Raw genomic sequence first — 24,819 nt, forward strand, 5'->3', positions numbered from 1 at the left:
CCTACCGCCTGGCCAGGGTCTCTAGGGAAACAGCGTTTTACCACCTCTGACAGATTAGGCTGCTAAGCTCTGTCTTCAAATAATATCCTTTTAAAAAAAAAGGTGGGGGGTACTGACTTATCCACAGATAAAGAAGAAATATCTTTTGGTTAAAACTTTATACAGTTCTTGGGAGGGGCAAGATAGGGGTACGAAACTGTGAAATGAAATATTTCCTGCCATATTGGTGGGCAAGCGATGTCACAGCTTTCTGCGTGATTCCAGCCTTCCAAATGTGAATTACTGAGCCATGCTGGCAGTCGGCACCACTCCCTACATAACGTACTTAAGGATGTCACAGTCACCAGTGATTGACCAAAGTCACAGTTACAGCCTCCAGTGTGACCCAGAAGGCCCTAAGGGAACTCAGGAAAGAGAAATTATCTCTGTAAATACGCAACATGGTGGCCCCAAGCTGAGAAGCATATGAAAGAAATGACTTAAATAATCCCACACTCTTACATCTTCCCATTACATAGAAGAATACTAAATTCCTAAACTTGATAGCTGGGTTTCTTTACTTGACAGTAATCTTCGATGTTTAGATTGCCTGCCCCTACCTCTCCCTTTGTTGCAAACTTGACTGCACACCTGGCACCCACGCCCGCCTCCTTAAAGCAGTGTTCTCAGAGCTACTGAGCTGCTGTCTCCCAGGCTCAGGGTCCTAAACATTCCCACCAAATAAAACAACTATTTACAGGTTGTAACTAATATTTTTTAGTTGACAGGGTTCAGGGACACAGACTGCAATGTAAAAATAAGCAGGGTAAAAGAAATATTGTTCCATACAGGGAATATAAAAAGTTTTTAATTTTATAATAACTTTAAATGAAGCAAAATCTATAAAAAATATTGAATTATTAATATTGTTGTACACTTGCCTGGAAAATCCCATGGATGGAGGAGCCTGATGGGCTGCAGTCCATGGGGTCGCTAAGAGTCAGACATGACTGAGCGACTTCACTTTCACTTTTCACTTTCAAGCATTGGAGAAGGAAATGGCAACCCACTCCAGAGTTCTTGCCTGGAGAATCCCAGGGACGGGGGAGCCTGGTGGGCTGCCGTCTCAGGGGTCGCACAGAGTTGGACACGACTGAAGTGACTTAGTTTAGTTTTTTAGTTTAGCACCTAATATAATATTGTACACTAATATTAATAAATTAGCTGTAACTTAAACCTAAAAATCATCCAAGTCTTCAAGGATGCGTTATGCAGAGGGTAGGTTTTCACATCTGACCATACCCTAGGATCTGGTCCTTGAGGAAGGGAAGTTTTAAAGGAGAAAGGACTGATGGTCAGAAAATTCTTGAAGATATTATAGAACCTGGTCTACTCAGTATTGCCAAAGCATTGCCATTGTAATTATATCCAGAAATTGTCAGAGGGGAAAATATCAACACTGGATATCTTAGTTCAGAATTCAACATAGTAATGGAAAAAACACAGACTCTGGATTCAGATATAACAATTTTTGTACAACTGAGCCTCAGTTCCATAATCTATATAATTGGTTTTGTTAATAATACCACCTCATAGTGCTGTTATTGGTACTGTTAGGGTGAATCATGTGAAGTTGCCACCGTTTGACCATTTTGACTTAAATCATTCACCTAATGCTGCTTAAAACTGCTGTGCTTTCCCATGGGAGGGAGGACTAGATTATCAGGTGTGTGGAAGGGAAACAGAGGCAAAGGCAAACGGTGAGCTGCCTCAGACGACACGGGGAGGTTTGGAGGGGACTCTTGGCTTCATTGCAGTCCATTTTCCATGATCACGTTTCCTCTGACCATTGGGAGCTGGCTTCTCCAAAAACGGACAACGTCTTTCAAGCCCACTTTACCAGGAACATTTTATTTTTAAAATGTTTAATTGTGGCCTCCAGCTGTTCTGCATATTGAATAAGGGGACAGAATAGGACTGAGATGTTCTTCAATCACAATATTTTTCAGATATAAGAAATTTCAACTTTAACTGAAGGACTTTTTTAAGCTGATAGTATTTTTTTCTTTTAAAAGTTTCCATAAAGTTTGGTAATTTATATTTTGGTAAATTTTTGAAAAGTGAAAGTTGCTCAATCATGTCTGACTCTCTGCAACCCCATGAACTGCAGTCCATGGAACTCTCCAGGCCATAATACTGGAGTGGGTAGACTTTCCCTTCTCCAGGGGACCTTCCCAACCCAGGGATTAAACTGTGTCTCCAGCATTGCAGGTGGATTATTTACCAGCTGAGCCACAAGAGAAGCATTTTTAAATCTCCAAAGTGGTGAGGCACGTGGGATCTGGTAGATATAGATCAGGTAGAACTACAACTTCCTGGCTTGTAAATTTTGGCAAGTGACTTGACCTTCCTGAGTCTCAGTTTCTCTTATCTATAAAATGAGGACAATGATGGTTGTTGTGAAACTCACATTGTAAAATGCCTGACGGAGTGAGCAGCTAATAAATATTTTGTTGTTATTGTTGTTGTTGTTTAAATAATAAAGTCCCTGGTATCTATATCCTCTTAGAGAAATGAACCAGCCATTGAGGGTTCATGAGAATTCACTGAAATACCACCTTCACCCAAGGAAAGGCCTGGTTTTCCATCAAGGTGACAATGGCCTGGACTTCACAGCAGAAGGCAGTGCTGTCCAGCCGAGCAGGAGCTATTGTGCTTGGGGTTCAAGTTTTGCCACTCTTCCTTATGCCTGAGAGTCTCCCAGGAATTCCAAACTGATCCAGACCATTTGCTACCTTTTGTTTATTATCTTTATTTTATACTATGCCTTGTTGCAAAAAGGGATTCAGCTGGTTCCTTGAAAGGGGGTGGGGGAGGAGGGGGGATCACATAAATGTGTTTGCATGATTTAAACAACTTAAAAGTACATTTTAATACATTAGCATGAACTTACATTGTTTTAGATCACCAAGAAAAATAATTTAGTAGGATATTTATTTTTCTGTAATTTCCATTTAACAAAACACTAACGGTGTTTTTATGTACTTTGCTTCTCCCATCAATCCTAGAAAGGAGGCAGTATTGTCCAGGTTTTGCAGATCAGAAGATGGAAGCTCAGAGACTCCTCTGAGGTTACAGAACTAGCAAAGGGTAGCGGACTTCTTGTTCCAAAGCATGTGCTCATTCCGTATCTGGGGTTCCACTGCATCACTGAGTGGGGGTGAGTGTTCAGAACCATAGAGAATGGACGAATGGCCCATGTGTCTGTGGTTGGGCACAGAGTGCTCAGGATTGGCCCTGGGGGACTCCCTTGCTGGGAGTCCAGACCAGAACCCTGGGGAGACAAGGGTGTCCGGCTGTTTATTCTCACAGGTGAGCTCCTTTGCTCTCCTCATGGTAGCCAGGAGGATCCAGATTCCCCTATTTACTCTCAGAGCAGCGATTCTCCACCCTGACTGCATATTAGAGCCCACTGGACCCCATACCACAAGGACAGTACTGGGCAGAGGAGTGGCAGCACTCCTTAGATGATCCCAATTTACAGCCCAGGTTGAGAAACAGCATCCTCAACTCCAGGTTTATGTGAAAGACCCTCGGAACCTGAGACCCCTTTGCAGGAGAGGGACATTAGATGCTTCTTACAACCCTTTCCTACCACCAGTCTTGTGAGACCATCACAGCTCTTATTCTGAGGGGACTAGAAAAAGGAGGGGGCTGCTGTGTGGTCTGGACTTTTTTTTGAAGATGGTCTGTTCGGTGGGTCCAGTGTAGCCCAAAGGCTGACTTGTATCAAAGGATAGAGCAGTGGCTAGGCTGTGGGGTGGCACTGTGTGAGAAGGAGACTCTGCATAGCACAGCACAGCCTAGAACAGTGTTTGTTTCCTAGAACGCACAAGAATGCACCCTCTGGGAGAGGTGTCTTAGGCAGAGACGTCTGCAATCCTGTTGGCTGTGGGGTCATGGAGACAGCTCCACTCATGTTGATTCTCCTCACAAGATGGACTTGTTCTAATTCAGAACTGCTGATACTTTAAATTTTGTAACCCTATGGTTTTTGTGTCACTGTTGGTAATTCATTTTCTGCTAATAACCAACCCATTCACCAAGAGAATCCCAGAGGTTCTCACGACCTCTCTTCTGTGAATTATGCCAAACAACCACTGAAACCAAATTAAAGCAGAGTCTTGAATTGTCTTCTCTCTTGAATAGGAAGCTGAAGGGGCCCTAATCCCATGTTTCCCCATGAGCCTCTACTCCTACCTCTCAACTCTCCTTCTGTTGAGGCACAAGAAGAGGGGTTACATTCAAAACTATCATTACTGACCAGCATTGCCATCCTGAGGAAGTCCAGTCTCTGATGGTGGAACCAATTAGAAACACCCTTTGCTACACTGGTAGCCTAAGCTAAAACAATCCTACTTCAGGACGCCTTGAAGTAGATGGATAGGAGTGGGCCTCATGTATGAAAGGCATTGAGACGTCACTCCCTGGTCCTTAGCTACTGTGCTAGACCTGGACACAAAAAAAATAGGCTTGATATCCTTTCTTCTGATGGGGAGGGCAGAGAAGGAGACAAGTAAAAGGGGCTTAGATGAGGACCATGACCCCCTTAGGTGGTAGAGTGGAGGTGGGGTTGCCGTCAAAGCCATCCTGAAGAAGGGTCAGCCAGGACCAAGGAGAGGTGGACGGAGGCCCCAGACAGACAGCGTAGATGCAGCCATGGAGCCCAAGTGTGGGTGCTGTGGATGGGGGCTGGAAAGTCACAGAAGCCAGAGCAAGACCACCGTGGAGCTCTCTTTTGCGGCTCTGACTTACAGTGCTTGTAAGGCTGCATTCTGATATAATTTTGTTGAAATTTTAGGAACTCAGGATAGGTTTGCAGCAAAAATCATTTTTTTACTACTGACTCAGAAAGAAAGGATTTCTCTTTATTGGGCTAATTCACATCTGAGGAGCTGGGGAGAGCTACCAGATCAGGTTTACACTGGCACAGATTTCTCAACAGTAGCCCTGCTAGACAATATGTTTCAGTAAATCTAAGATCACATCGTTTAGAAGACATCACTAATTAGAAGGAGAAAAGGCTGTAAATTAAGATATCACTAATCAATTACAAGATAAATCCTTTTTGGCCTGTTAAAATGAATTTGATGGAGAAGGCCGGCAGCTTCCTTTGCGTAAGTCTCATGGGCATGCAGACTGGTGTAGACACATCTTCAGGTGCCTTACTTGTTTGTGCACACAGACTGGCTCCTCCAAAACCAGCTTTTGTGCACTCACCACAGAGGAGGTGCTAGGAGTGACATAAGGCTTAGAGACGTTGAATGACTCTGTTCAAGGGCCATGTAATTAGCAGGAAGCAAGGCCAAGTTCAAAACCAGACCTTGAGTTCCACATCCTTTCTGTCTCCAGAGAATGGGGCAGGCGTTCTGTGCCCAATCTTAAGACTCATAGGCCCATTTACTCCAAGATCATTGACATGGTTTATGTTTTCATCAAAGCACCTGATACCCTGTGAGCTGTCCACCCACCCATTCTTCTGAGACACTCTCACATTACAAAGCTGGGCTCTAAAGACATTACTGCCCAGTAGCCCTACAGCAAGTCCCATGACCTCTCAGACCCTAAAGATGTCTTCAGGTCTGATGCAGGGAGGCCTTCTGACTGTGGTGTACCCGTGAATGGCTACAGTAGGCTGACGCTTAGTGTTCTGAGCTCCAGGACCAGGGTCACCTGTCTGAGCCGCAGACCCCAACCCTAGCTGTGTCACTAGTTCTGGAAGTCTCTTGCTTGGGCCTAGGGCCTCCTCCCCTCTGTAATTTGCGATTTCAGGAAAATGAGGCCTCCAGGTGGGGACCAGGAACTTGTCTGTTCCCTGAACTCCTTCTACCAGACTTGGAAAGGGAGCCCTCCAGACTGGAACCCTTTCTTTAATGGCAGGCTGCTCAGCCCCTGTTCCAGAGCCCCAGGATGTTCCGCCTGCTGCCCCTGATGTTCAGAATGTGGTCCCTGTGCTCTGGGAGCCTGGCTCTGGATATGTGAAACAGAGGTTGGAAGAAGTACTGGAACTTGGGGAACCTAGTCTTTTGCTAACAAATTTAGGAAAACCTTATCACTTCTGAGGGCTTCTCTTGTGGCTCAGATGGTAAAGAATCCACCTGCAATATGGGAGACTAGGGTTCAATTCCTGGATTGGGAAGATACCCTGGAGAAGGGATAGGCTACCCACTCCAGTATTCTGGACTGGAGAATTACATGAACTCTACAGTAGGTGGGGTCACAAAGAGTTGGACATGACTTTCACATATCACTTCTGAAACTCAAAAGAGTTTCTAGTGCTCAGGCACTAAAAATTCATTTCTTCCTAGATCATTATATACACAAATAGTAAGATGTTGGTTTACCTGGAAATACCAAAACCTGTCCTTCCTTTTTCCCTCTTAGAGTCATGAAAACTACCCAGTTGCCTCTCTAGCACTTATAGGAATTTCACCCAGGACATTCCTGGGTCCCAAATTCAAGCACTGGAAATCTCTTTATGATGGATGAAAACCAATCAGTTCCTTTAAACATTGATTCAAGCTGTTCCAGCACAGACAGATTCCAGCTGGAGACTCACCAGAGGAAAAACTCCATGTTCTGGCTCATGGTGTCAAGTGGGCCATGGATGATGTCAGGGGTCTTGCCCTGGAGGCATGAAACTGGGGACACCCAAGGGGCCAGGCTCGGGTTCAGCCTGGAAGCTGTGGAAGTCTGGGGACAATAAGTGGTCACAAGCAGAGGTGCAGGGCAGAGGGCACCCGCTTCCTCATCAGCTCCTCACCCCTGATGCAGGTTTGCAGGCTGGATGAGCTGCTGAACTGCTCCAGGCCTCCTTTCCTAAAATGGGTAATGATGGAGCTATCATCACCATCACAGAGTTCCCGTGAAGATATTTAGTTCAGTTTTCTATTAATACCCTGAAGACTGGATCTCTGCTTAAAGAAAGGGGACATGATGGCATTTTTAAAGATGCTCTCCCAGGTGTCCACTATTTCAGATGTTCTAGTAAGCAACCCTCTAAGACGACACAGTGATCCTCTTTGAAGAAAAAGAAAAATCAAGGCACAGAGAGGAACCTGCCCATTACTTACCATTTGTGCATTCACTAATTTCATTCATTCAACACACATTTATTAAGTGCCTACAGTGTGTCAGGCTCTGGGGGTACAGATGTGGGTCATGTACTCTCAAGGAGCTCACAGGTCTAGGCAAGAGGCAAACATATGCACAGGTAAGACACTGCACATGTTGAGTGTTGTGGCGGAGGTGTAAACAAAGTGCTGTGGGTGCAACAGAACCAGCAGGAGCCCTCCTGGGGCACGGGCAGTCCATACATCGCGTGCACACAGCAGGCACTCCCTCAGTGGGCAGGACTGGGTCACCCATGCTGACGCTGAAGTTTGCTAGTTGGGAAGGCCTACCTGCTTCCTCAGGGCACCTTCCCAGCCCTATCCTGATTACTGTCTGCCTGGGCTGCAGTTTTCAGGAGCCACTCTCTGCTTCAGAGGCTAATGACAGAGAGTAGCTGTACAAAAGGCAAACCACCAGGGGCTGCAAAGTTCAGAGACAAAGAACACTTTACTGCTTGTGTCAACAGCTCCTGCCCCAGGTTGTTATACTCCTGAAAGCATCTCTGAGCTGGTCTGTGAGGTAACTTCCTTTCCTAACACTGTGTAGGCAACTCCAGACCCAGCCCCATTTTCACTTTTCTCCCCTCTCAGAAGCTGGGCACAGCCCCACGTGGACAGGCCCATCAGAACAGGTTGCCCAGAGGAGGCCTCTGGCAGCTGATCTTTTCTTTTGATGACTCACAGCCGTCTTACTAGCTCAATGAGCTGCTGAATGTTTTTATTTTGGTTGGACAGGCCATTCCTGATGTTTTCTAGCAGGCATCTCTTCAGTTCAAAAATGGCTTCACTGTACGCCAAGTTCACAGCGGCCATGGGAGGCACTCCATGCCATAAGCCAGGGATGTGCCAAATGTGCTGCTTCTCAGGGTCCCAAAAGGCCAGGTCAGCCAGCGTCTGGATCCCGTCACCCTGTTTCTCCATTTGCACTGTGGCTCTGCCCACATCACTGGGCTGGTCCAGAAGCTGCCTCCGATCTCTTGGCTTGGAGCCAAGGGCAGACACATCATGAAGGTTCTGGTGTACAAACTGATAGTTGGGCATGTGCCCTGTTTTTTCCAGCCTTAAAAATGCATGCAGAATAGCTGGTGGAATGTTCCTTGTTTCAGCTAAACTGACCACAGTGACATTGCTCAGCCCCATAATCAAAGTGGCCAGGGAAGCCTCCCGCTCAAACCTCTCCCCTGCCTCGGTCCGGACTCCAGCTATCAAGCCCCCAGAGTCTATTACCAGGATGTGATCACAGCCCAGGTCCTGGCTAAAGCTCTCGGCCACCTTAATGAGCTGCATGAAGGCCCCTCGAGGACCACGGCCCCTTCCTGTGACAAACCGCAGCCCGAACATGGTATTGAGAAGGGTGGACTTGCCCGTGCCTGGCACGCCAAGTGCTGACAGGACTACCAGGCGTGACCTCCTCTCCAGGCGGACGTGTAGCTCCTTCAGGAGCCCTGTGACCCAGCGCAAGGCGGGGCTTAGGGTGTTCCCATCGATCAGCTCCAGAGGAAGCCCCTTCAGCAGCAGCTCCAAGGCCAAGCCTGGGAAGTGGGCAAACCGCCTCTGCCCTGCTGGCAGCTTCCCTGCCTCCACAAGGCAGCTTTCGGCCTCGTAAAACTGTCCCATCTCCCGCAGGAAATGCTCCACCCCCAGGGGCTCAGGCCAGAACGGCTCACTGAAGTCCACGGCCCCACAGTGCTTTGGTCTCAGGGTAAAAATCATCTCTGGAGATGGTCTTGGCCTTGGCTGGGCCACCCGGGCCAGTCCCCACTCCATCCACTTCAGGAAATACTGCTTCTCCCCCAGGGAGGGGCTGCTGATGCCCGAGATGAACTCCTGGACCCCCCAGGAAGGGTCATGGTCATTCTGCTGCATTCGAAGTTCCAGTAACCGATGCCTCAGCTCAGCCCTGTACTTCTCAGGAGGGTCGCTGGCCCACTGGATCTGGCAGAGCTCCTTCTCCACCTGGGCCACCTTTCTCCAAGTTTCCCCCTGTAGCCTCAGCTCATCCCTGCGGTAGGCATCCAAGTCCTTGATTTTCCTGGTGATCTGCTCCATCCGGTCCTTTGCCCGCTGACACTCCTCACAGTCCTCATCGACCTTCAGCCCCAGCTTGCGGGCCGCGTTCGCCATGTCCTCCACGGATACCCTCCTGCAGGGGGACCGGGTCACATGTGTGATGATGGCGCGGACCCTACGCACAAAGCCTACACTGTCTGTGCTGCTGACCTTCACGAGGACATGAGAGTGGTCCATCTTCAGCACAGGAATTAACCTGTTCAGAAATCTCAGGTTTGTGTTTCGTTTCCCACGGTAGGGACTCAGGATGAAGTAGTATTTTGTGGCTGACCCCTTCATGGAAGACAGCAATTTGTATTCCTTCTTACTGATGTTGTCAGTCAAGATGAATATGGCCGAAGAGATTTCTGTCAAGAGCTTGAACTGCAGCCAGTGAGACCCAATGTCACCTCTCAAGTTTAGGAAGGCCATGGGCTCTGGGAAAATGTCCAAGTCCTCCCTGCCACTGGGAAGAAACCAGGAAATTTCTACCAGCCCGTCTGCTATCTCCCGAGGGTTAGTGCCCAAGTTCAGATCCCGATGCCAGAAACAGTCCTGCTGCCTGTGGCCAGGGCTGAGCACGTCGTTGAGAAGCTGGGATTTAGAGTTGCTGCTGACCTCCATGCGCACAAAGGCGAAGGCAGGTGCTCGGGACAGGACCATGCTGTCTTCTCTGAAGCTTCCCATCACCCTTGGGGGCTGTGACCCCCATGTCCGCACAGTCCCCCTCATGGCCCACAGCAGAAATGTGTGGTAGTGGTTTTCTGGGTCAGGCAAAATGAGAGGGAGTGCAAACTGGCAGAGAGACATTTTTGACACAATTTCCTGTTGCAGGAAACTATCAGAGGAAAGCAGAAGGGCACAGAGAAGGTCCAAGGGATTCACAGGTGTGTCGGGTGTTGGCAGCTCGGAGAAGGAATAGATGTCTGCTGAGATGTCCTCAGCTGTGTCCCAGTAGATGATCTCCTCTTCCATTTGGCTCTCCTTCTCCACAGGCCTGGTGTCCAGGGGAAGGTCCAGGACCATGGTGGTATTCCTGGCTTCAGCATTGAGGGCCTGCAGCTTCCTGAGGAAATTCCAGGGCAAGTCTTTGGGAGTCTGAGGAGCCCAGTTCTTCATGCTGTCACTGCTGATCTGTAAGGCGTCCTGGAGGCTGAGTTTCTGTGTTTGGTATGTCTCTAGTCCCAAAAGGAACAGCATTTCTTGTAGTCTGCTCCTCTCCTCTGTGGAGAGAAATGAAGATATAATTACATACTCTGCATGTCAGAGGATCCAGGTTAGAGGTGGGGAGGGAGAGCCCAACTCAGCAGGTAGGAGATGGCCTCCTTCAGAGCAAAATGCAGGCACCCCTAGGCCACCTGAGAACAAGACAAAGGTAACATCACCCACCCCAGACCCAAGTGTGGCCAGATACATGTGACATTAGAGACGAAAAAGAAAGGGACATCCAGGGGCTACATTTAAGAATTGGGAGATTTTATGTAAAAAATGTCTTGTTTCTCTTGAAGCTACCAAGATTTAGCAATGCCAAGCCCAAATTTAATTGGCTAGAGTGAGCAGCTATGCGCTTGAGATGTGGAACACAGGCCTCATTCTCTGGCCATACCCCGCTCCCTTCAACATACTCCTGTGCTTCTGGCCCAGCAGTGGATTCCCTCACACTGTTACCAGGAACTTTCCACAGTGGACACAACCACTGACTCACTGTGGTTTTCTGGTTAATGTTCTTTTCTGTCTACAAACAAGCTGGAAATTTTGTAAAGGAAACAGGGAGTTACTCTTGGTACAGAGTAATAGCAATCACTTTTAACTAACATTTCTCCAAACTTGAAGCTGCTAGTATGGTTCTAAATTTTCACTGTATTAAAATATTTGGTAGAGATCATAAGTCTGTACTTATTTGTTCAGATTTTCAGCCATAACATCCAATAGAGTATGAATTCTTACAAGCACTAGATGCTCAGAACAGTAATGTCACCTGCAAAGGTTTCCTCCACCATCCCTGTTCTTGGCCATAGCATCTTACCAATTTTCATTGCATATAATTTACTGCATATAATTTGTTCAGTCGCCAAGTCATGTCCAACTCTTCGCGACCCCATGGACTGCAGCACACCAGGCTTCCATGTCCCTCACCATCTCCTGGAGTTTGCCCAAGTTCATGTCCATTGCATCAATGATGTCATACAACCATCTTATCCTCTGTCACCCTCTTCTCCTCCTGCCCTCAATCTTTCCCAGAATCAGGGTCTTTTCCAATGAGTTGGCTGTTCACATCAGGTGGCCAAAGAACTGGAGCTTCAGCTTCAACATCAGTCCTTCCAATGAGTATTCGTGGTTGATTTCCTATAAGATTGACTGGCTTGATCTCTTTGCTTGAGAGTCCAGGGGACTCTCAAGAGTCTTCTCTAGTGCCACAGTTCAAGCATCAATTCTTCAGTGTTCTGCCTTCTTTATGGTCCAGCTCTCACAACCGTTCATGACTACTGGAAAGACCACAGCCTTGACTATACGGACCTTTGTCAGCAATGTGATGTTTTTGGTTTTTAACACACTGTCTAGGTTTGTCATAGCTTTCCTGCCAAGAAGCAGTTGTCTTCTAATTTTATGGCTGCAGATTTTAGAGCCCAAGAAGAGGAAATCTGTCACTGCTTCCACCTTTTCCCCTTCTATTTGCCATGAAGTGATGGGGCTAGATGCCATGATCTTAGTTGTTTTAACGTTGAGTTTTAAGCCAAATTTTTCACTCTCCTCCTTCACCCTCATCAAGAGGCTCTTTAGTTCCTCTTCGCTTTCTGCCATTGGGAATCATCTGCATATCTGAGGTTGTTCATGTTTCTCCCGGCAATCTTGGTTCCAGCTTGTAATTCATCCAGCCCAGCATTTCACATGATATGCCCTGTGTATAAGTTAAATAAACAAGGTGACAATAAACAGCCTTGTCGTACTCCTTTCTCAATCAACCAGTCAGTTGTTCCATGTCTGGTTCTATCTGTTGCTTCTTGACACATACAGGTTTCTAGGGAAACAGGTAAGATGGTCTGGTATTCCCATCTCTTTAAGAGTTTTCCACAGTTTGTTATGATCCACACAGTCAAACGCTTTAGCATAGTCAATGAAACAGAGGTAGATGTTTTTCTGGAAACTCCCTTGCTTTCTCTATGATCCAGTGAATGTTGACAATTTGATCTCTGGTTCCTGCCTTTTCTAAACCCAGTTTGGACATCTAGAAGTTCTCTGTTCATGTAATGCTGAAGTCTAGCATGCAAGACTTGGAACATAACCTTACTAGCAGGGGACATGCGTGCAATTGTCCAGTGGCTTGAACATTCTTTAGTATTGCCTTCTTGGGGATTGGGATGAGGATTTACCTTTTCCAGTCCTATGGCCATTGCTGGGTTTTCCAAATTTGCTGACATATCGAGGGCAGCACTTTGATAGCACTGCATATAATTAGAAAAGTTTAAATGTTAAATATATTAACAAAACAAATAAACATAAATGCTGCTGAGCTCTAGGATTCTCTCCATTCTTTCCTTAAAAGAGGAAGCTATGCCTATGATGCTACATTAGGTGCTGACAGAAACCACAGGAGGAAGTGCAGGTGATCAGCCTTCTTCTTGTTCCCAGTAAGTTATATGATGGGATCAGGACCATGCCTGGGTGAAGAGCAGGACTCAAAGCACTCATTCCCCTGTAGGGATCCACTTGCTGCCTAATGTCTCTCTTCAGAAGCTCAGCCTTCCACAGGGGCTAACTGGCCATACCATCCCAGAGAGTCAAGAGCTGACAAACTTGTTGCAGAAACAAAAGAACCACATGGGGAGAGACACCTTAGTAGAAATCCATCATATAAGTAACTTAATTTTCTGATTGTTGCCTGAATTAAAACCAGGGACATTGTTTTTCTTATCCAGGCACAGAATAACTTTTTTAAGCAGCATGTAGCTAAATGTGACAGGGAAAGCCAGAGCAAACAAACCTATTAATGTGTACACCCATGCCCAGTCCATGACCCTTGGCAGATCTATAAATGAAACCACCAGATCAGATGAATGACTCCCAAACTTGGATAAGCTTTAGAATCACTTTAGGAACTTGTTAAAAATAAGGTTTTTGAGCTTTATGTCCAAATATGCAAATTCATTATGTTACTCTGTATGGTAACAGCGTTATTTTCCTGGCAGTATTATTAATGGCACATAAAGGATTAATGGACTAGCAGTGCTTTTGATGCAGTCAGGGGTTGAAACTATCAGCCCAGATGATGTTTTCCATCAATAACACAGACAGAGCAGAGAGATGAAACATACCTATTGGAAAGTCATTATCCTGAGCTTCATTTGGACCCTCTAAAAAAAAGCAAAGGAAAATGAAATATCAATCAAATTAGGGGGCTTGAATTGACACAAATTAATTTAGGCTAAACTTAGAACCCCCATTCTTTCTTACTAAGGTAGTAACTTCTCCCAATTGTTCAAAATCTAAAATCCCAGTTATTTTTTTCACTTTGCCTATCTTTGCCCATCACTTCCTTATCTCTTTCCCTAATCCAATCTGTTGCCAATCCTGTAATTTCTACCTCCATAATGAAACTCGCAGTCATCTCCTTCCATTTCTCTCCATTCCAAATCTGGAAGAAAAAAACATATATACACATTTAGTTTCATCAGCAATTTAGGACCTTTCTACCAGAAAATTCAAGTGAAGATACAATGTTTATTTTGAGTACTATTATTGGTTTCAGTTTTTCCTATGTAAATTTAATTTGCTTACAACCCCAAATAGGACACAAAGTAGTAATAACCACACACACAAGATAATGATTTGCTCTAGGATTATCAGTCCAAAAGCACAGGCCACAAAAAATACATAAACTGGACTTCATCAAAGTAAAATTCTCTATGCATCAAAGAACATTCTCAAGAAAGTGAAAGACCACCTATGAATGTGGAAAATATGTGCAAATCATATGTGATTAGATCTAGTATGTGGAATATGTAAACAAGTACAACTTCACAACAAAAAAGACACACACAAAAAAACCTCAATTGAAAAGTGGAATATTCAAAGAACTTGAATAGACATTTCTCCAAAAAAATATACAAATGATCACAAGAACATAAAATGATGCTCAACATCATCAGTCACAAGGGAAATCAAATCAAAACCACAGTGAGATAGCGCTGCACACCTGTTAGGATGGTGACTTTAAAAAAGGATGGAAAATCGCAAGCATTGACAGGATGGGGGGAAATCAGAACCCTTGTACATTTCTGGTAGGACTTTAAGCGGTGCAGCTGTTGGGAAAACAATTTGGCTATTCCTCAAACAGTTAAACACAGAATTACCATTTGATTCAGTAATTCCACTCTGAGGTATCTGCCTAGAAGAACTTAAAACTGGGACTCAAACAAGTACATGTACATGCATGTTCATAGCATGATTACTCACAATAGCCAAAAGGTGGAAACCAAATAGCCAAACGTCCACTTGACAAATGAATAGATAAACAAAATGCTGTCTATCCATACAATAGCATATGATTCAACCCGAAAAAGGAACAACACGGAGGAACTCCAAAACACTACGCTAGGTGAAAAAAAACAACAACACAAAAGGGCACATATTGTGTGACTTCATTTATAGGAAAATACTTAACATAAATATAAACAAAGACTTAACACAGATTGGTGGTCCAGCCTGGAAATTGGGAGGAGAGATGGGAGAAACTGCTCAAGGGGTAGAGAGTTTTACTTTCAAGTGATGGAAATGTTTTGGAAATTAATAGATAAGAAGTTGTGATTTCATAAGTTTATGAATGTACTAAATGTCATAGAATTGTTCACCATAAAACACTTTTTTCCTTCAGTATTTTTCCGTTTTTAAAAATTGTGTTAAAATACACGTAACATAAAATTTACTATTTTGGCGGGGTCGGAGGGACATGCCATACGGCTGAGAGGATCTTAGTTTCTGGACTATGGAGTGAACCCAGGCCCTGGGAAGTGAAAGCGCAAAGTCCTAACCACTGGACCACCAGGGACTCTTGAGAGTCCCTTGGACTGCAAGGAGATCCAACCAGTCCATCCTACTGGAGATCAGTTCTGAGTGTTCATGGGTAGGACTGACACTGAGGCTGAAACTCCAATACTTTGGCCATCTAATTGAGGGCAGGAGGAGAAGGGGATGACAGAGAATGAGATGGTTGGATGGCATCACCGACTCAATGGACATGGGTTTGGGTAGACTCCAGGTGTTGGTGATGGACAGGAGGCCTGGCATGCTGAGGTTCATGGGGTTGCAAAGAGTCGGACACAACTGAGTGACTGAACTGAACTGAACTGAACTGATAGATATGTATAATCCTATTACTGTTTTCTTAATTGTTTTGGGTTTATTTTCTGTAGGTCTTTTCCTACTCTTGTGTTTCCTGCCTAGAGAAGTGCTTTTAGCATTTGTTGTAAAGCTGGTTTGGTGGTGCTGAATTCTCTTAACTTTTGCTTGTCTTGGAAAGCTTTTGATTTCTCCATCAAATCTGAAGGAGAGTCTTGCTGGGTAGAGGAAGTATTCTTGGTTGTAGTACTTCCCTTTCATCAGTTTAAATAAATCACGCCATTCCCTTCTGGCTCGTAGAGTTTCTGCTTAAAAATCAGCTGATAGCCTGATGGGAGTTCCCTGTATGTTATTTGTTGTTTTTCCCTTGTTGCTTTTAATATTTTGTCTTGTCTTTAATTTTTGTCAGTTTGATTAGTCTGTGTCTTGTAGTGTTCCTCCTTGGGGTTTTACTTTCTACGACTCTGTCTTTCCTGGACTTAGCTGACTATTTCCTTTCCCATGTTTGGGATGTTTTCAGCTATTATCTCTTCAAATATTTTCCCAGGTCCTTTCTCTTTCTCTTCGTGCCCCTCTTACTGTCTCACTGCAGCTTCTTGTTTGTCTTAGGATGTGCGGTATTTTTTTTTTGGTGGTTTCCAGCATCCTCCTGTTGATGGTTGTTCAACAGCTAGTTGCAATTTTGGTGCTCCCATGAGAGGAGATACAAGCACATCCTTCTACTCCACCATCTTGAACTGGAATCTATTAGTTTTCTATTCTCTATTTCATTGATCTCTGCTCTAATCTTTTATTATTTCTTTCTTTGTGTGAGCTTTGCATTTAGCTTGTTTTTCTTTTCCTGTTACAACTTAAAGTTGTAAAGTTAGTCTGTTTATATGGGATGTTTCTTGTTTTTAACATGAGCATTTATAAATTTCCCCTTAGTACCACTTTGGATACAGTCCATAAGTGTTAATATGATGTGTTTATATTTTCATTCATGTCTTCTTAACTATTTTTTTAATTTCTTTGTGATTTTGTCTTTGATCCATTGGTTGTTTGAAAGGACATTATTAGGTCTCCAAAATTTTGTGAATTCTCCAGGTTGTTATTGATTTCTAACTTTATCTCAATGGTCAAAGAAGATACTTTGTATGATATCTTTTAGAAACCACTGACATTTACTTTGTGGCCCTATATATGGTCTATCCATATATCTATATATGGATATCCTATATCCAGTTGAGAAGAATGTGTATGCTGTTGTTGTTGCTGGCCGGGGGAGGGGGGTGTTCTGCATATGTCTCTTAGATCTAGTAGGTTTATTGTGTTGTTGAAGGCCTCTATTTCCTCACTTATCTTCTGTCTGGTTGTTCTATCCATTATTCTGAGTGGGGTATTGGAATCCACAACTATTACTGTAGAACCGTCTATTTTCTCCTTCAGTTCTCTCAGGTTTTGCTTTTTATATTTTGATGGTCTGACATTACATAAATGCTTATAATTGTTATATATTCTTGCTATATTGAAATGTTTGTTAACATGTAATGTCCTTCTCTTTCTCTTGTAGTTGTTTTTTACTTAAAGCCTATTTCATCTGAAATTAGTATAGCCACTGAAGTTCTCTTTTGATAATTATTTGCACATTCTCCATCTTTTTACTTTTACAAGTTGTCTTTGGATCTCAAAAGTGAGTCTCTTATGCTGCTGCTAAATCGCTTCAGTCATGTCCGACTCTGTGTGACCCCATAGATGGCAGCCCACCAGGCTCCCCTGTCCCTGGGATTCTCCAGGCAAGAACACTGGAGTGGGTTGCCATTTCCTTCTCCAAAGCATGAAAGTAAAAAGTGAAAGTGAAGTCACTCAGTCATGTCTGACCCTCAGTGATCTCATGGACTGCAGCCTTCCAGGCTCCTCCATCCATGGGATTTTCCAGGCAAGAGTTAGGTCATGTGTTTTTATCAATTCTGCCAATCTCTGGTTTTTGATGGGAGAGTTTAATCCACTTACATTTAAAGTAATTACTGATAAGGAGGCACTTATTTCTGTCATTGTGCTATATCTTTATGTCCCTCATTTCCTGCATTCCTATCTTCTTTTGTGTCTATTTATTTTTTGGTAGTGAAATGTTTAAATTCCTTCTTGATTCCCTTTTGTGTATATTCTATAACAATTTCCTTTGTGGTTGCCATGGGGATTACATTTAGTCTCCTAAGTTTATAACATTCTAATTTGAATTTATACTAATTTAATGTCAACAACATATATTCTAATTGTTTACACGCTGTAAAACCAAAAACCCCTTTTGTTTTTTGATATCACAAAATTACATCTTTATATAATGTGTGCCCCTAAACATAAACTAATAACTCTTCAAATGTATTAGTCTCCTGAATTACATACAGAACAAGATTTGGAATTACAAATCAATGTTACAGTAATGCTAGCTAGCATATTAATTTTTAATTTAAATATATTGGTCTCTTACATCACATAGAAAACAAAAACTGCAGTTACAAACAACTGTTACAATAATACTAACTATATAATTGCCCATGTATCTACTTTACTGAGATCTTTATTTCTCATACAGCATAAGGTTACTGTCTAATGAATGTCCATTCTCTTTGCAGCACTCCCTTAAGCACTTCTTTTAGGGATAACTAGTGGTCACAAACTCCCTCAGCTTTTGTTCATCTGGGAATGTCTTGATTTCTCCCTCATTTCTGAAGCACAATTTTGCTGGATATATGAATCCTGGTTGACAGTTTTTTTAAACACTTTGACTATATTTTCTGGCCTTCAAAGTTTCTAATGAGAAATCTGCAGATTATCTCTTTGAAAATCACTTGTAGTGACTTATCACTTGCTGCTTTCAAGATTTCTTCTTTTTCTTTGTATTATGTGTCTTGGTGTAGGTCTCTCTGAATTCATTTTACTTGGAGTTCACTGAGCTTTTTGGATGATTACATACACATCTTTCCTTAGATTCAGCAAGTTTCAGCCATTATTTCTTCAAATATTCTCTCTGCTTCTTTCTCTTCTCCTTCTGAGTCTCCTACAATGAGTATCTTGGTCCTTTTGATGGTGTCAAACAGGCTCTGTCTGCTTTTATTCAATCTTTCCTCTTTCCGTTCCTCAGCTTTGATAATTTCCACTGTCCAATCTTCAAGTTCACTAATTCATTCTTCCGCCTGCCAAGTCAGACGCCTTTGAATCCTGCTCATGAATTTTTCATTTCAGTTGTTGTACTCTTCAGCTCTAGAATTTGTTTTGGCTTATTTTTAGGTTTTCTATTTCTTTATTGATATTCACCTTTTGTTCACTCACCATTCTCTTGACTTTCTCCATATCCTCCTTTAGTTCTTCTAGCATCTTTAGGATTGTTGTTTTAAAGTCTGTCTAATATATCTGCCACAAAGTCTTTTGAGGGACAGATTTTCTTGATATATTTTTCCTTTTGAATGGACCACATATTCCTATTTTTTCTATGCTTTCTGATGTTTTTGTTGAACACCTTTGAATCTAATAATGTGCTAATTATGGAAATCAGATTATTTCCCCTTACTCAGGGTTTGCTATGGTTATTTTTTTATTGTTTGTTTTTGATTGCAGTTGGCTGTTGCTGTGCTGAGATTCAGCTTAAGATGTAAACTTAAAGTCTTCTCTAAAGCAGAGACATTACTTTGCCAACAAAGGTCCGTCTAGTCAAGGCTATGGTTTTTCCAGTGGTCATGTATGGATGTGAGAGTTGGACTGTGAAGAAAGCTGAGCGCTGAAGAATTGATGCTTTTGAACTGTGGTGTTGGGGAAGACTCTTGAGAGTTCCTTGGACTGCAAGGAGATCCAACCAGTCCATTCTGAAGGAGATCAGCCCTAGGATTTCTTTGGAAGGAATGATACTAAAGCTGAAACTCCAGTACTTTGGCCACCTCATGCGAAGAGTTGACTCATTGGAAAAGACCCTGATGCTGGGAGGGGCTGGGGACAGGAGGAGAAGGAGACGACAAAGGATGAGATGGCTGGATGGCATCACTGACTTGATGGATATGAGTCTGAGTGAACTCCAGGAGTTGGTGATGGACAGTGAGGCCTGGAGTTCTGCGATTCATGGGGTCACGAAGAGTCGGACACAACTGAGCGACTGAACTGAACTGAACTGAACTGATCTTTTTTGAGCATTTTCCTGGGAATGCACAGTTATTTTCTAATTTTTCCCAGATATGCAGTTGTTTTTGAATGTTCTACTCTTTAATGTGTGGCTTACAAAATAGAAATAAGCAAATAATGATAGATGGGAAGGTGTTGATCTTTTGATTCTCCCTGTAAGGCCCTTCAGCCAGAGGGGGAGGGGCTTGCAACAATGTTTGGAGTTCTGACAATTGCTGTCCCCCTCTTTGCCTTCAGTTCTGTGATCAGAAACAGCAATCAGCAATTAGAGCACAGATACTGGATATTTAGAGGATGGGTTTTTTTTGCTCACCCTGGATCCCACATGCTGTGTCAAGTTACTCCAAGACCATGTACACAGTTGCCTGCCACTTGGCTGTGGGTAGAGATGGGTAACTGCTACTGTATTAAGAGCTGAAACTGACCAAAATTAACTGCAGTTTACCCTCTAATTCTTCCCCTGGAAGTTGGAAGCCTCCATCAGACTGCAGAGTCCCAGAGTAATTACATCAGACAGATTCTGCCAGCACAACTGCTGTCCAGGTGAGGAGAGGTATTCCTGGCACATCTTGCTATGCCATCTTCCAGAATTCTCTTCAATGATTTAAATAATTTTTTTAAAGAAAAAGTTATGAAGTAATTAGAGTCCTCAGACTTGAGATAAAGCAAAAGCAAATATATTCTATAGGATAATTATATAAAGCACAAACCAAGCAAAATTAATCTAAGCTTTTAGAAGTCTAGAGAGTGGTTATGTCTGGCAAAGGCATGGTAGGAAGTGATTAGAAGGTGGACTTCTTAGGTAATGTTTTTGTTTAGCTTCTTCTCCTGGATGCTGGCTAACATAGGTCAGTCTTTGTGAAACTTTATGAAGCTATGCACTTACAATATGGGCTCTTTTCCATATTTATATTATACTTCAATACAACTTTTTTTTTTAATCTTATAGGTTGAAAAGCTTGCTTTAGGTCTTAAAAATATGCTTAAGAGGAATTCACATGCCTCAGGAAGAAATTTTTTTTAATAATTACAAAAGCCTTATTCACTGGGAAGATAGAATTTTGGAGAAGGGCTAGAACATCTCTGAGCCTCAGTTTCCTCAAATGAAACAAAGGGCTGATAATGACTATCTTATGAGGCTGTTGTAAAGAACTAAATAGGGCAACCTAGCTGGCACCCCACTCCAGTACTCTTGCCTGGCAAATCCCATGGATGGAGGAGCCTGGTAGGCTGCAGCCCATGGGGTTGTGAAGAGTCGGACACGACTGAGCGACTTCCCTTTCACTTTTCACTTTCATGCATTGGAGAAGGAAATGGCAACCCACTCCAGTGTTCTTGCCTGGAGAATCCCAGGGACGGGGGAGCCTGGTGGGCTGCCGTCTATGGGGTCACACAGAGTCAGACACGACTGAAGTGACTTAGGAGCAGCAGTAGCTCACAATAAGCCAGTAAGGCCACTGCTTTTCCCCAGCCCACCCTGAAATTTTCTTTCCCGATTTTATACAGCATTGCCTGCCAATAGATTGCCTTGTTCTCTATCTACACTGTTAAACATGCAGTCACTAGCTGTATGGCTACTGAGCACTTGACATACGGCTAGTGTGATTGAGGAACTGGATTTTTAATTTTATTTAATTTTAAATGTGTGCCTAGTGGCTAATGAATAGTACAATTCAAGGTCTGGAGAAACTGAAGGGCTTTGAGCAATTATTGCTTGATCTCAGCTTTGCTTAGCCTTGAGCAACTGACCATGAACTCCCACAATGCCTACCTTCTAGAACTTAAGTTCCCAAAAGACTAGGATTTTTGGTTATTGCATTCACTATTGTTTCTTATATTCACAATCCCTACAATAAACCCAACACAAGGTAAACAGTCAACAAATGTTTGAATGGATAAAATAAAATTTGATTAACCCAAACTTATTTGCGTATTTTTGTAGGGTTATTTCTGCATAACACTATTAATATCCAATAGGACACATTCATTTTGAGGAGCACCAAATTAATAAAAGATAGATCCAAAATGGGGGCTTCCCTGGGTTGGGAAAATCTCCTGGAAAAGAGAATGGCTACCCACTCCAATATTCTTGCCTGGAGAATTTCATGGAAAGAGGAGCCTGGCAAGCTCCTTATGCTTATTTATTTTTGAGGTCCATGATCCTGCCCAGTATGATTCTGGAATCCAGAATCCCAATGGGACAGAAGAAATGGATTTGCTTCAGGGTGGGCCCAAGCCCAACTTTACCTGCAATGGCCACAGCTGTTCGTCTCTCAGAAGCTTTTATTTCTGATGTTACTTCTCCCAAATCTGAGTGTCTGAAACAATTTCAGAAGAAAATTATTATTAAATTAATGAAATGCCACTTTCACCTATCAAATTGGATGCACATCAAAATCTCTTAAGAAGCCTTTAAAAACTACAAATCCTGGTCACACTCTAGATTCTCAAAAGTAGAATCTCGAAGCCAGGCCCGTATGTGTCTAGAAAAACCAGCACTCAAAAACTGTGGAACAGAGCAAACAGCCATCCAGAAAAGCATAAAAAAAAATATATATATATATATATCCTTAGACCAGTAAGTCCACTTCTATCCTACTGAAACAATTAAAATTTAGTTACAAATATGTTGATGCCAAGTGGATAAAAGATAGATTTTCATTCTTTTACACTATTATGTGAAAAATTGGACATCTTTTAAATCAAAGTCCAATAACAGGAATTATGGTACAGTCTTGTTGTGCAATCATTAAAAAATATTCTATGGATCTCATTTTGTGGAAAAAAAAGATGTTGTATGATATGGAATGATGTTAATGATATTTTCATTGGTTGGGAAAAGCCAGGTTACAGAAGAGTATGTAGAGTCTGATTACTATTTAATAAAACTGTCTTTTTATCTAAAGGTGTATACAGGGAGATCTAGAAGGATGTTCATCAAAAGTTAATAGTGTGGGCAGGGAGGGATGATCCTGAATTAATTTAAGTAGCCTTGATAAGTATAATCTATTTAAGAATAAACTATTTAAGGTATATTATAGGAATGATTAAATGTGTTCATTTTGTCAGAAGTCAGGATTCCATTGTTGAAGAAAGGGCACACAAATAAAGAATGAAGGAAGTTAGAAAAAGAATTCACAGAGGTACACTGGGATTGGAGGTACTGGTATGCACTCGTGATTTCTACATGCATGTCCGTGTATCTGTGTACACATGCATACATTTCCTAGCTCTGTCCATTGAAAAGGCCCGAAGCAAAGACACTACAATATTAGTGAGCATACCAAGTACCCTTCAATATCACACCACACTAAAAGCTATCAGGTCTCCTTGGAGGAATTAGAGAGTCCAGGGCTGGAGCAGCAAAAGAACAAGATGAGCCTGAGCATTTTATTTCTGAAGACTAAAAGTGCAAGTGAAAGTCGCTGAGTTGTGTCCAACTTTTTGTGACCCCACCTACTATACAGTCCATGGAATTCTCTAGGTCAGAATACTGGAGTGGGTAGCCATTCCCCTTCTCCAGCGGATCTTCCTGACCCAGGAATTGAACTGGGGTCTCCTGCATTGCAGGCTAATTCTTTACCAGCTGAGCTACCAGAGAATCCCTCTGAAAACTAGGAAGTACTCGAAAAAAGAAAATGCTGGGGTACGTCACAGGACACAGAAGCCACCTTGAAGGGGCTCCCACTACCAAGTGTTAGTCAGTTTGAGCATGAATATAATTAAATACAGTAATCAATTTAAAACCATTGAAAAACAGGTATTAGTGAGTCCGTATAGATAACAAACAGATAAACAAATGGCAGGGGGAGGAAATGAGGGCTCTTGCTTATAACAGAATGCTAATGTGGACGGTGCTGCAGGTAGCACAGCATGACTTTTAGAATTATCCTAATAAAGAATGGGTCAAGCTAGAAACACCAATGAATGCCAGTTCTGGCAAGAGAATGTTGACAGGCAGTAAGATATTTGCCCAGGCCCAAAATGTTTCCTCACAGATTGCTTATTAGGTGCCAGGAGGAAAAAAGAAAAAACTAGCAATTATACTTGACGGGGTAAGCAAAGCCAGTGAACATGGGGATAGAGAGCTGTATGTGCCTCCAGCTGCGGTACCCTGAGGAAGTACACACCATCACCTATGCAGCACTCTGGCTGAGACTGTAGAACCTTGATGTAATCATAAGGACAAACCCAAAATGAAATGTATTGTGACAGGGGAAAAAAATATTATCACGAAGTATGAACGTCTTGGGCTTCCCTGGTGGCTCAGCAGTAAAGAGCCCGCCTGTGATGAGGGCGACCCGGGTTTGATCCCTGGGTTGGGAAGAGCCCCTGGAGAAGGGAATGGCAACCCACTCCAGTATTCTTGCCCAGAGAATTCCATGGACAGAGGACCCTGAAGAATGGGGCTCCTCTACAGTCCACAGGGTCACACAGAGTTGGACACGACTAAACAACAACAATGAATGTCTCAAAAGAAAAAAAAATTATTGAGGAACTTTCCAGATTAAGGGTGCTACAGAGATAAGGAAAAAATGTAGTAACTACCCCTAGACTGGATCTTAAACCAGAAGGAGACATTTTGTGATCTATTGACTAAATTGAAATATAGATGCTATCCATGTCACATTTACTGATGTTGATAACTGGTACTGTGGTTATGTAAGAGAATATCTCTACTCTTAGGAAACAAGGTACTGAAGAATTTAGGAATAAAGGGTAATGATACATGCAAGTTCGTTTCTAACTTTTTCTTAACTTCTAGTTAAGAAAAAAGTATATATGTATGTATTTATGTGTGTGTGTATACACATGCATACCCATAGAACAATAAATGGGAATGGTAAATGAGCTAAAAGATTAAGAATAGGAGACTCTGTACGAGGTGCCTTTTTAATTTTCTAACTTATTTCTAAGTAGAAGTTATTTCCAAACAAAATGCATTAAAGTTAATAGTGTTAGTTATTTGTGGGTAGTATGATATCAGGTTATTTTGTCTTATTTGAATTTTTTAAATAGAAGAGGCACATACTGATTTAATAAAGCTAAATGAGCTATTAAAGTAATACTATTACTCAGGGTCAGGGTGAGAACTGTATGTGTGTCTGCCCCAAGAAAACTTGTAATCTGC

At 42.8% G+C, this 24,819-nt stretch overlaps 1 protein-coding gene across 3 annotated transcripts in view; it reads right to left on the reverse strand.

Moving 5' to 3' along the window:
* Positions 1-4,886: 4,886 nt before the first annotated feature.
* Positions 4,887-24,819, reverse strand: part of URGCP (upregulator of cell proliferation) — a 33,360-nt gene continuing 13,427 nt past the window's right edge. For 2 of the 3 annotated variants that reach the window (XM_061395663.1, XM_061395664.1), the window contains exons 2-5: positions 21,936-22,006; positions 13,783-13,833; positions 13,514-13,552; positions 4,887-10,423 (exon numbers count right to left, since the gene is read on the reverse strand). In XM_061395663.1, coding sequence (XP_061251647.1) covers positions 7,830-10,423; positions 13,514-13,552; positions 13,783-13,833; positions 21,936-22,006 — 2,755 coding nt within the window. In that variant the 3' untranslated portion in view covers positions 4,887-7,829. The other variant, XM_061395665.1, reaches the window with a different exon arrangement.

The sequence above is a fragment of the Bos javanicus genome, chromosome 22, assembly GCF_032452875.1.
Source record: "Bos javanicus breed banteng chromosome 22, ARS-OSU_banteng_1.0, whole genome shotgun sequence".
Lineage (NCBI taxonomy): Eukaryota > Metazoa > Chordata > Mammalia > Artiodactyla > Bovidae > Bos > Bos javanicus.